Source organism: Epinephelus lanceolatus, chromosome 24, assembly GCF_041903045.1.
Source record: "Epinephelus lanceolatus isolate andai-2023 chromosome 24, ASM4190304v1, whole genome shotgun sequence".
Taxonomy (NCBI): domain Eukaryota; kingdom Metazoa; phylum Chordata; class Actinopteri; order Perciformes; family Serranidae; genus Epinephelus; species Epinephelus lanceolatus.
Window position 1 is genome coordinate 5572057 of NC_135757.1, and position 12935 is coordinate 5584991.

General features: G+C 43.2%; 1 protein-coding gene across 21 annotated transcripts in view; it reads right to left on the minus strand.

Moving 5' to 3' along the window:
* LOC117249907 (inositol polyphosphate-4-phosphatase type I A-like) overlaps positions 1-12935 on the minus strand; it is a 96748-nt gene that overhangs the window by 36757 nt on the left and 47056 nt on the right. For 9 of the 21 annotated variants that reach the window (XM_033615745.2, XM_033615740.2, XM_033615744.2 and 6 more), the window contains 8 exons: positions 8633-8780; positions 8408-8538; positions 8181-8285; positions 5274-5382; positions 4953-4970; positions 2672-2858; positions 2372-2587; positions 1798-1939 (listed from right to left, as the gene is read on the minus strand). In XM_033615745.2, coding sequence (XP_033471636.2) covers positions 1798-1939; positions 2372-2587; positions 2672-2858; positions 4953-4970; positions 5274-5382; positions 8181-8285; positions 8408-8538; positions 8633-8780 — 1056 coding nt within the window. The remainder of the gene's footprint in view (positions 1-1797; positions 1940-2371; positions 2588-2671; positions 2859-4952; positions 4971-5273; positions 5383-8180; positions 8286-8407; positions 8539-8632; positions 8781-12935) is intronic. The other 12 variants (XM_033615748.2, XM_078165933.1, XM_078165930.1 and 9 more) reach the window with 3 other exon arrangements.

Genomic DNA, 12935 nt, shown 5'->3' on the forward strand with positions numbered 1-12935 from the left:
AAGTGGGCCCAATATAGGGCCATTTACGTTTTAGCCTTGGCCACTGTAGTTAGCAGCCCCTCCACGATGAGCCAGGCACGGCGCCAGGATTTCAGTTTTGATGGGCCAGACCAATTGTAGGTGGGCCTTAAATTACAAACGTTAGGAGATCACTGTTTGACTTAATAATAATGACTGACAAATATACTGCTTTATTACCTTGCTTTATACAGATTTTAATTGCTTGATGCTCCTTAAATATTTGATTGCATTTTGAAATGTTTCAGTGCATAGGATGGACCGACCCGTGATCACTCTCCTTGGTTCTGACCAAAGAAGAGCACTAGGCGGCGCTGGGGGTGAGCTCGGAGGTGCACCCCCAAGAAATGCTCAAACAAAATTTCTTCACTGTCACTGAATAAAATTGTTTTTGTTCATTTGTGTGACATTATCTGGTGGTCATATTATTAATAGGCTATCTATGAATAGGCTTTTTTCCTGCCCGAGTGCAGCACCTCTTGCCTCCGACATTTGAAGACATACCTGAGGAACAGCAGCGGCGATATGCGCAACAGTAACTTGGCATTCTTGACCATAAACACCAGGACGACCAAAGATCTGGACGCAGATAAAATCATCGATGCCTTTGCTAGCAATCACAATAACAGACGCACGTTCTTCTGTAAAGAAGTCTAGTGGTGAGTAACAATATATTAGTCTGCCATAGGCGCAGTACAGGGATTATTTTTTATTATACTCTGGCATAGTCGATAGTGTTGTTGTGTTTTGTGACAGCTTACGGCTGTCTATTAAGGACTTGGAGTTCTGGACACCAGCTCTCGTTCATCTCCTGGTTGCAGCGATGACTCCGAGACCATTTGTGCATGTTTAAGGTACCTAAACAAAGACTGTTGCAACATAGCCTTCTACTGGAAATGAATTTAGACGTACAGCAGTTGATTCACACTTCCAGATCGTTTGGAGCTAGCCTAGCCTACCAGTAAGCAACATTCGATCCTGAACCCCACGTGTCTGCTGAACTTGCCCAGAAGCATCAAAACAGACATTTTAAAATCGTTTTTAAAACTAAACTTTTAGACTATTTCAGCACAAATTATGTGATTATTATTCTGAATCATTCATAAGAAAATTAAAATATTCTAACAAGTTTTTATTTTTAGGACCGTCAGGCCCACCCATAACGCTGTGCCTGCAAAGAATGCTGTCAGAAAAACACAGTTTTTTAATGTGAAACTGTTTTATTCAGTGTTTTTAATTGCTTAAATCACCAGGTCTGTTTGAATGTCTGGATCCTAAGTTATCAGAGAAAAAAGATAAGCTCACATAACCACGTGCTGGGCTAGCAGCCTGTCTGCAACAGCGTCTGAGAAACACTGATTTGTAATGTTAACCTGCTTAATCCAGTGTTCCTACTGGTTTAAACATTCTGGTTTATTTGTTTTGGAGAGGAAACCTCTGCGGATAATTCCGCCCCTGGTGACAACCTCCTGAACAGTGAACACTGAGGGAATTGGTAGTTTCAGCTGGTTGGATTTTGCAGTCCATACCACCAGATGTCACTAAATCCCACACACTGCTCCTTCAAAATAAATTAAAAGTGCTATGGAGCAAAATAAATGAAAAACTGAAAACAATGCCTAGTTGAGCAAATTCAGAGAAAATAGTAATTTGTTGAATTTGTGACAGGTAAAGACAACCCCAAAAAAGAGAGGGTTTACTTCTGAGCAAAAGGTCGTCACATTAAAACCATGCATTAATGTTATTTGTCACATCTCTACCCGAAAAAGTGTGTGTTACCTTTCTTACTGGCACCGCCCAGGAGGTCAGTCAGGGTCCCGTCCTGACTGCTGAGGCTGGGCCTCCTCTCCTTCTGAAGCAGCTTGTCGACACGCTGTATGATGCACTCCAGAGATTTATCCACATTCACCCAAACCTTCTCCTGAGAGGACACAGACACAAAGCAGTGTCATAAAAAATTTAAGAGCTACGTAAGAAAAGCCAAAAGGGCTAATAGAGAAATTACAGCAGGGAAAGGAACAGAGCCAGAGGGGAGAGACGATGCATTAGAGATGAGATGAATCACATCAGTATGCAAATCAGGGAGCACACCACAATTTTGCTTAACAAAGATTTTATGTAACACAAGCAAATGTAGAGCTCTGACTTCATTACATAACTACGAACTCTCATCTCAGGCTGTCTGGGGAAACAGAGGCAAAACATTAACAGTCTGGATTCATTCTGTCTTACTTACAGCCACGTCAAGAACCAGAAAACAACAGGAACAAGAATTAAATCTGAATATTTATTAAACATTTTAGGAAAACAAAACTGTTTGTTTCCGTGATTCCTAACTGCCTCATTAACTCACCCACTCCTCTTCATGCCAGTCTACGTGCAGCGATGATCGGCTGTTGCAACCGCTCCACTTGGCGAGCAACGTGTCCTGGTCATTCCGTAGGACTACTTGTTCTGACTCGGCGGAGGGAGACGCTTTGGAGGCGATGTACTCAGGCCGTGCTGCGTTCAGGGCCTGGATGGCTGAAGCCAGCAGCTTACAGTCGCATACCGTCACCAACTGACGAGTCTGAGAGGGCGAGAAGATAGTTGTTCATTTCCATCTCGCAAACTTAAGTCCTTATGAAAGATTTACAGCTTTAAATTAAAATACCTTATCAGCCAGGATAGCGAGCGTCCTCTCCAGTCCGCTAGCAGATCGGTCCTTGGCGGCTCGGGAAAGCCTCTCAGCGTAGTAGCTGACCTGAGTCTTCAGCGTGTTGATGTGGGCGATGATCTCTTTGGCTCGGACGATGTCCTGGGGTATGTAGACGATGGACTGCGAGCTGGAGAGGGCGCTGCTGCAGAAAGACATATGGTTTTAGCAGCACGTCTTTGTCCGACTCAACGCTGATGACACTGTATCCTCACAATGTAAAAGGCTGACTGAATCTTGGAGCCTCCATGTACGGGAGAATTGTTACCTGCCCTTTTTAATGTCTTAGAAATAGTATTTTGTTAATAACATTTGCATGCACATGCCTGTTCTTAAAGTAAGTTTGGTATTTTTCAACCTGCACCCTACTTTCCGATGTTTTTGTGTGTGACAAATGCAATTTTTGAAATTAGTCCAGAGCGCCGCAGTCAGCAGCTGCGATATAGGCTGCGATGTAACCACTCAGGGCATGTGCGTCAACTTAAAGTGCTTGTTTTTGCCACTGACAGGCTCAGATTGTTATTCTAATATCTCTTTTCGACAGTCATGGGCTTGGCTTGGCTTGGCTTGGCATGGCTTGCAGCGCGATCTGCATTTCTGTTACAACAGGGTTACCCACTTCAAGGTGCGTCTTTAACTGATAAAGAGTGATAAACACATTTCATTTCCTATAGATTCTTCACAATAAAAGTCCCCCATTATTTTGTTAAGTAAAGACTTTTATTGTGAAGCAGCAAAATAAGGAAATGTTGAGTTTTCGAACAGCAACTTCGCACAACTTCTAATACGGCGGATAGTGAACATGACACAGTAAAATAAAGCAGATATTTAAAGTAAAAACAGGACGCAGGAGAGAAACTAAACTCCAAACCACAGAGTTACTGAAACTGAACACACAGAGACTTTTAAAAACGCCTTTCTCTCTGGTCTCCTGCAGACAGAGGTGAGCAGAGTCTCACAACAAACACAGCTTGTTTGAGGGGGAGAAGCGCTGTTGTTGGGGGTTGACTGTGGTCGGCGAGACGTCACCGCTACCTGCTTGAGTGCAGGCAGCCTCCTACTCTGGAGAAGGTCCATCTCTGGTGCAGCTTGGCACAGCGCGTCTAAACTGACAATGGAAATCGGTGTGGAGGAAAATGGCCAGTGTCTGACAACATTATGGAAAGGATCCCTACAGAGATACACATTTTTATGAAACAGTATGATCCAGAAACAGCCACAAAATCGCCATCTCCACACCCACCAGACTCTATTTAATTAAACAGTACTTTTATCATCATAAATCACGCTTCTTTCAAAGTCGACAGAAACAAAATAAAAGTCACAAAAGCCGACCTGGTTTGTCTTTCCACTGTTCCAACAATCAGCAACGCTGGTTTGGTTGAAATAAACCCTTAATTTACCCAGTTAGATGTGAAAATATTTTGGTTCTATACATGCTAAAATGACTGTATATTCAAACGGAGTCTGGTGGGTTTGGCAAAGCCGATTTTGGGGCTGTTTCTGGATAAACAAAAAAGTCTATCTCTGTTGGGATCCTTTCCATAATATTATCAGACACTTAGAATAACTATCGGAGCCTGTCAGTGGCAAAAACAAACACTTTTAGTGGACGAACATTGACAGTGCCAAATGCCCCGAATAGTTCTCACTCAACGTGGGACCATTTTAAAAAACTGTTGTCTCCATTCGTCACTTAGACACAAAAACATGGGAAAATACCAAACTTACCCTTTAACATGAGTCCTAATCAGTGGCTTAGGAATGCTACATATAAACACAAGACAACATGAAACCGACTTCAGTAAACAGGACTGGGAGTGATACCGTTCATTTTAGAAATTCGGATAGATCTTACTCTGAATTTAAGATGTTCTTATCTGTGCTTTAATGTCAGGTTTACCTGTCTTCCATGTGTTTTTACGAGAAAACAGATTTGACTGAATTTACAAAAATGAGCGGTACTTCAACAAACTTGTGTACCATGTTATAAAATATCTGTTTCACACACAAGTGAGCCTGTTTTGGTTACTTTCAAACACAACACTGTTAAAACCAAATCCATCATGTGTCATTATTTGTTGCTGTTAACATGAGCAATGTGACGACTGGCAATGTTTTCAAATCAACCCGACTCAAAGAAACATTGAAAGTTTTTTTTTTTTTAGGTGGTACCAGGCAGTGAGAGGCAAACGGTGTACGAACAAATGAAAACAAGCAAAGCAGTGCAACAACTCACCATTCCTCCTCATATACGCTGATCAATAAAAAGTAACAAAAACAAAATTAAGAGGAAGCCATAGAACTGAATTAATGCAGTAGTTGAAGAAACAATGCATTTTTTTTTGTAATGTAGAAATGATTTCAGGACAGCCAAATCAAAATAGATACTTCCTTCACACAAAATAATCACCTGTTTCAATTAAAATCAGTGAAATGATGATTAAAGCAACAAATATGAAAAGAATTCAAGAGCAGAAATTGCTGAAATTGAGGGGAACATGCAAATGCATTTTTGAAATTTCGATTTTTCTATTCAGTGGTTGATTTCTGAACTTACTGTTTCTTCGCCTCCTCAAACTTCTGGATCAGTTTCCGCAAACCGCTGTTTTTAAAGCCCTGGCAGTGAGCCGCCGGAGCTCCGATTGTTATCACATCGTAGGTGTGTTCTGGAGGAGGAAGCAGAGATGTGTTTAATGAGGCAAGAAGAAAAGAGAGTTTTAAGGTATGTTTATATCTGGAGTCCAGTCCGATGTACAAGCTTACAACCGGTTTGATGCTGAGGGTGTTGAGGTGCTAAATCCAACTTGTATTGCATTAGTAACAACAAGCTGAGGCCGGCAACATGAAAGAAGATCAAATTTCAGTGCACATTGTGTTTGTTTACCAGAAAGTCTTTTTGGGGTGATGAGACGAAATACAAAAAGAGGTCAGATGAAAAATAAAAACATGATGCGTCAGTTGTCCTGCTGGTTGTGGTGCTGCTTCACTGAGTTTTAGGTCACTAAAACGTATTTTTTAAAACGCTTTTTAAGGTGCAGATTTTTCAATACTCTGCCTTCTTTGTATTCCTGTAGACATGCTGGTCTGGTTGGTGGCTTAGTGGATAGAGCAGGCACGCCATATACAAAGGCTCAGTCCCTGCTGCAGTGGCCACGGGCCCGCCTCCAGCCTGCGGCCCCTCGCTGCACGCCATCCCCCCTGTCCATCCCCCATTCACGCCAAGTCTGTCCTATCATTAAAGGCCTGAAAAGCCCAAAAATCTTAAAAATCTTAAAAAAATAAATAAATAAAATGGAGCATTTGGGAAACAACGACATCATCTCCTTGATTCGTGCATACCTATTGTTGCTTTGTGTAATGAGCATGCTCAAGAAACAATAACAACAACTGGTTTTGTCTAATGACTACTTTGCACTGAAACTCAGTATTGCTGCAACATTTCCAAACGAACGGAGGCGTCTGCTGCATCCATTGTTTTTGCTCCACCTTAGCATCTGCGGTTTAGAGTCAGACAGAAATGACGGTTTTGGGTCAGGACCAGTCAAACCAGCAGAAGGTGGGACAGTTATGAGTGGGAATGTTATTAATAAGGAGTTGAGGAAAACTTTAGCATCAGAACATCACTTGCGATATTTTGTTTCAATCAACATCTGTTCGGCAGGGCAGGGAGAGCAGGCTGTGCTCGAACACAAATTAGTCTGCACCATGTTTGAAAGAATAAGTAATAGATATAAAAAACAAGTAACCACAGTAACATTTTTACTGGCCTCCATGTTGCTTTCTACTGTTACTAACCCTGTTTTGTAATGTCAAATGTGACACACGAGTAAAAAAACAAAACAAAAATGCGTATTCATCAACTGGGACTTCTGGCAATGGAAAAGAAGACTATCACATTTTATTAGTATGTTTTCCCAGGTTTGAAAAATATGCATATACTTGTTAATTTGGTGTAAAGCTTATAAGAGAGCCCATGCAAGAGTGTAGTGACTCCAGTCCACTGGTGGCGATAATACACCTCTAAGCTGGTTGATTCTCTTTTGACATAAGGACGGAGGAGCTCACTCACAGATACAGCACTATTTCATGATACTTATATAATATTCAGTTTCCACCAAAAAAACAAACAAACATTATATTTAACATTATATTAAGAGGTCGGTGAAGATTCTCAGTCATCCAGGTCATGGTAATCATAACTGAGATATCATAGGCAACTGGACTAGCTTGCGTTCTTCCCACTTTAACCTGAATAACAAACCGGAGCTAGCTGGGAGCGGCTAGCGGAGTGTTAGCTGCAGCATGAGCGAAGGGAAGCACAGCCAGTTAGCCTCCACTAGTCTTCTGAGCTAGACCCAGCTCTCCGTTTGGATCCAAACAGAGAGCCAGGGCTAGCTGGAAGCGGCTAGCGGAGTGTTAGCTGCAGCATGACTGGAAGGAAGCACAGCCAGTTAGCCTCCACTAGTCTCTGAGCTAGACCCGGCTCTCCGTTTGGATCCAACCGGAGAGCCAGGGCTAGCTGTGAGGCTAGCGGAGCGTTAGCCGCAGCATGACCGGAGGGAAGCATAGCCAGTTAGCCTCCGCTAGTCTCTGAGCTAGACCTGGCTCTCCGTTTGGATCCAACCGGAGCACCGAGCCCTGGTTTGTTATTCAGGTTAAAGTGGGAAGAAGCAGCAGGTTTATCGGGCAGATGAGTGAATTGGAGCCTGCGGAGGAAACACCGGGACCGTCTGGATGTAATAGTCCGTGGAGGTGCTGCGGTGCTCGGCTGCACAGATAGGAAACCCCTCGGCTGACAGGATGTACCACTCTGTCACTCCGCTCTCTCTCACGCAGGCGCAGAACATACGTGCTACTTGGCCGTCAGATGTAGTCCGTGTAGTGTGTTCAAATGCAACTGACACAGGGCGACGTGAGGTGACGTAGACGACACAACAGTTGGCTTTCATCGCCGCTAGTTCTTTGATGTCGGTTTGGTGTGTCAGCACCTTTAAACTAATCTGTTGGTGATCATTTCTTTGCACAAAGATTTAAAAAGCTACATACTAGGGTATGCAGCTAGGTTGCTAGCTAGCTATTTATGAGTAGTAGCCTACTTTATCAATTTATATTACATACTGTATTGTGCTAGACCCAGTGCCCTTTTCTGCCTTTGAGCCCCTGCCCCTTTATTAGCCTATGCACGGCCCTGCCCGTGACAACTGAAGAGTTATTTTGCACCAGGACTGAATGTCGATTCTAACCTTTCCCGTTAAATACTTGCCAGATGTTACTGGGATTTTTGTCCAATAAGAACGAGGCTTGTTCCACTTGGGAGCGGCTGCTGAGTCAACTGCAACACTTGGTAGTAAAATTCAGTTTACTGGTCCGATCTGGTGTTTGCGTTCATGTCAAACTGGTTTAAAAAATGTTTACATCAGCCCAGCACTATTGCTGTCTGTTTGTCCTTGTTCTTATGTCTCACCAAAGCCCAGCTCATCCTGCACCCTCATCCTCTGAACGTGTAGGTTGGTTGGCATGAACTCAAGCTTCCTCTCTGCCTTCAGGTTGCTGGCTTTGAACGATGGACCTGACGTGGAGCGAGCAGAGACGGAGAGGAGAGGGGGGAAATAAATGTGTGAAACAGACCAGGAAACGTGTATATGATGCTGTTTTATCAGACAACAAGAGGCCACCGAGGAACCTTCTAACCTCTGTAGTCGTTGAGGTCGGACAGTGTTTCCTGGTATGTGAGTATTATGGTCTGGTACTGAGAGACAATCTGTCGCCGCAGATTCTCCCAGCAGGGCGATAACTCTCCCAGCTCCTCCAGCTCACACACCCTGAAGAGGTGTTAATGAAGAAGGAGAAGTCGGCATTACAGAGGAGAATTAAGCCTAAAGCTCTCATGCAACATGACCACACGTGTGCTTGTACCTGGCCGCGTCCTCCTCCAGCAGCAGCTTGACAAACTGTCTGGGGATGTTTAATGAGAGGACGCTCTCAGCCATTTGCTCCAGCACTCGGAGGTGGTTCCCGTCAGTCGTGGGGAAGCGGTACATCCTGGACATCGTGCCTCCAAACACTGAAGACACAGGAAATTCAATCAGCCTGGATTAGACCGTGATAGGTTGGATTAGACTGTTTTATTTGACCACACTTTGCGAAGCATATGGTACAATTATTACACAAAAAGAACGACTAAAGAAAGAAACATTCACAAAAAACATAACAGTTAAAAGTTTAAGTCAAAGAAGGTTGTTGTACCCTCTCAGACATTTTACATCTGTGTTATTTCTGGCTCGGGTAAACAGATCCCTCCCACTCACTGGTGACAATCAATATATTTCTGCTTGACAATAAGATTTACGGTCTGATGCATCGGTAAACACGGAACCATGAAAGTGGAGGAGGGTGGAGGGAAAAGAAAAACAGGCCTTGTGTTGTCCACTATTTCATTATTTTGTATTTTTTTTTAATCATACCTTGGCACACCTGTATAGTCATATCTATTTTTAGTTCCTCATTTTCAGGACAGAGTAAGGTAATAACCTGGATCATAAATATTTATACCTTCATTAAATGATCATGATTTTTGGTCATCATCTACTTTATGTTGTCTTTGAGTAATTCTTTGAATTTTAAATGATTTTGGGACAATATATGTATATAAATGAAACCCCTTACCATTAATTGATTATTTTTTATTTATTTTTTTTAATTGTTTTTAATCATTAATGTAGTTTTTCTTTTTACTTTCTTGAAGAATATTATTCTTAAAATTTATTCATTTCTCCTCCACCTCCTCCTCACATACCTGTACATCCCTCTGGTCACAATTCTTCATTATTTAACACACATAAACAACTAAAATCTGTACCATATTTAAATAATAACATCTCTTTATATGAGTTAAGTTAAAGTTGCGGCTCAGATTTTTTGAAGTGGGGTTCTCTGAGGTACTTATCTATAGTCAGTGTGTTACCCACAGTACATGTCAGTCGGCGAGCCCCCAGTTTGGAGAAGCAGGTTGCCGTGGGAGCTACACAACGTACTGCTGTGGACGGGGACAGCTGCAATACATATTTTCGCCACTATAGCAATATCTGTCTAAGTGGAGCCTCTATGGAGAATATTTTTACTTTACCTTGCCATCAAACAGCCCTTTCCTTTTGCACTACATTTTCTCAACCATAAACTTCTATATTCTTAAGCAAAAGCCAAACTGTGGCGTGGCTTTCAGTGGCTTATAAGAGAGGCAACAAATACAATTAAATTAAAGAACCTAGTGATTATGACAGCGACAACTTGGATACAACCCAACTGCAGGATCTTTCTGAATCAGAAGATGCCAGCGCTTCACAATTCACTGGTTGTTTGGTGAATCAGTTCATTTATTCGTACGCAGGTATGTAGCACATATTTACCTGATGGACGGGTGCAGCAGTGCTCTTCAACACGTGGATTTACATAACCCTCTTGAAAGAAAAGTTCACTGCAAATGCCAAGTTGTCTTGGTCTTGCAGGTGGAGGGCTGGTGTCTAAATTCAACGCAGTTTCATTTCAGGCCGATCACACAACAGCACTTTCAGAGAGCTGACTGTGGCCTAATACAGTGTGTGGCACAGGTGCACTTATGAGCAGGAATACAGAGTTATACAGTTGAGGAAATGTAGTGACAAAGGAGAGGGCTATCTGACATCAAGGTAAAGTAAACATGTTCTCAATACAGCCATCCACTCAGACTGGTTTTTTTAAGGGGCTAAAATATGTTTTCCTGCTTGCCCCCATCCGCATACATTTCAACAAGATTACTTTTGAACTCATGGTGAGAACGTTATAATTTACCTTCTCCCATTCCTCATTTTTACTGAGCAGAGCTTGAACGCATCATAATGTAACTAAATGCAGCCTCAGTTAGCAGTTAGATTCAGCCATCAGCTGCCTACAGCTAACTTGGACTTGCTCTCCTCCTGCCGACGTCAACGCAGATTCGTTGTCCACAATGTAGCATCATCCGAGAGAGTCACATTAATTAAGAGCTATATCTAAAGCCTAGTTCACATTACACGATTTTCACTGCGATTTTGACGTCGCAGAGGATCTTGAGAGACACCTTGGGTCGGAGGCGAGTCGGCAGATAGTCTGCCACGACGAGTCCTTATGTGTGAACAAGCCTACGAGCAAGTCGCCCCCTCGTCTGCGATCGGGACTGGATATCTGGCATGCTAGAAAACTGGAGAAGTCTGACACGACTGACGAAGAGCATCAGCCAATGAGAGGCGGGATACGTCCCACGTCAGCACACAGTAGGATGGAGGAAATGTGAAGAGGACAAGCCGTAGGGTTGCCAGGTCCGCTTATTAGCCACGACTTTGGGCTTGTTTCTAAAGTGGAGTTGCTTATTTGGGCTTGCTCTCTAAACGTCACCTTCCTCTATATATATATATATCCGTCGTCCTTTTTGGTAGCTTGTTTCCATAGCCCTGGTTGCTTGTTTCTCTCCCAAGATCTGGCAACACTGACAAGCCGGCAAGCAACAACAACAACGGCGGTGTCCACAGGATCACGGGGAGTGCATTGTGTTTGGACCCAGGATAATAAAGAATATCCATGCCTTTACGATGTGCCGTCTCCAAGTTTGGTGACGTCACTGCATTATCTGGGGCTCTGTCGGTGAGGGCTTGGTGGAGAAATTTTGCACACACAGGTCGTAACGCAGTTGGCGAGACTCCCGCTGACAGAAACACATGTCGCCGGGTATGAACGCTCAAAAGATTACGATAGTCTCCGCAACACAAAATTAGGGTGAAAACCGCGTAATGTGAACTAGGCTTCAGGCAACTAGACTTGCTTAACTTTCTTGAAGATGTTTCACCTCTCATACAAGAGGCTTCTTCAACTTACACCCATTCACACCCGGACCCGTCTAAACCTAACGACACACATGATGGCTGGGTGGACCAACGACTCATATGTGACCTCAACGACTCTGTAAGGTTTCACACCCACGCAGAGTTTAAAGCCTGCAAACTGCAGAGGCCTCTTGGATGAGAGGTGAAACGTCTTCAAGAATATATAGCATATAGCACTTAAGATCTGCCTTCAAAATATTAAGAATGACAAAACAATCTGTGGCCAGCTGATCAGAGCACCAATATCTGGGGGTGCTCTATATACAGTGGTGGAAAAAAGTTTTCGGACACCCCATGCATTTGTGAAATATTGCACTAAGAATCACTCTTAGGTCTTCAAGTGCAATTTCTTTTAGGACAGTCACAGCCAAAATACTAAATAAATCCTAAAAAAGCCATTAAAAACTTAAAATTTATTGGTTCCATAAAAATACATAAGAAATTTTGAGTATTGGGTCATTTTGGTACCAGTGATGAAGGTCGTTCTTTTTATTAAAAGACACAATTTTTGTTGCCAAGCTTCATGTCTACATAAAGCCAGCACATTTGAAAGTTCTTCAGACACAAAAATGGCTAAAACAAGGAACCTAACGCAGGAAACATGCCTGAAGATAAAGATTCTCAGCCAGGAAGGATACAGCTGCCGCCAGATAGCCAGGAAGTGCAGATGCAGTCCTTCAGCAGTTGGATACACTCTGCAGAAATACAGACGAACCAACAGCTTGGAAGACAAACCAAGATCTGGGCGTCCAAGGGTTTCTTCAGCAAGAAATGACCGCATCCTGATCCGCATGTGCAGGCAAAACCGCCGAATGACATCACAGGAGCTTCAGCAGCAGTGGTCAAACCAAACTGGTGTCCAGTGTTCCACCCGCACTGTACGTGGCCGACTTTTAGATCATGGCTTAAGGTCCTACAAGGCTATCAAGAAGCCCCTGATCAATGAGAGACAGAGGTTAGCCTGGCGTCGTTGGGCCCAGGCACACAAGAACTGGACAGCCAGGAATTGGAAGAAGATTTTGTGGTGAGATGAGTCCAGTTTCCAGCTTTATCTTCCTCCTACTAATGTGAGGGTATGCAGAAGGCCAGGCGAAGCATTATCTCCAGCATGTACAGTACCTACTGTCAAGCATGGTGGAGGCAGTATCATGGTTTGGGGATGCATGAGTGCTGCTGGTGTTGGTCATCTCACTGTCTGTGATGGCACATTGAACTCTACCAAGTATTGTACCATTCTCGAAACCCACATGCTCCCTTCTGCGCGTGCACTGTTCCATCGAGGTAAAAACTGGATGTTTCAACAAGATAATGCCCCTTGCCACACA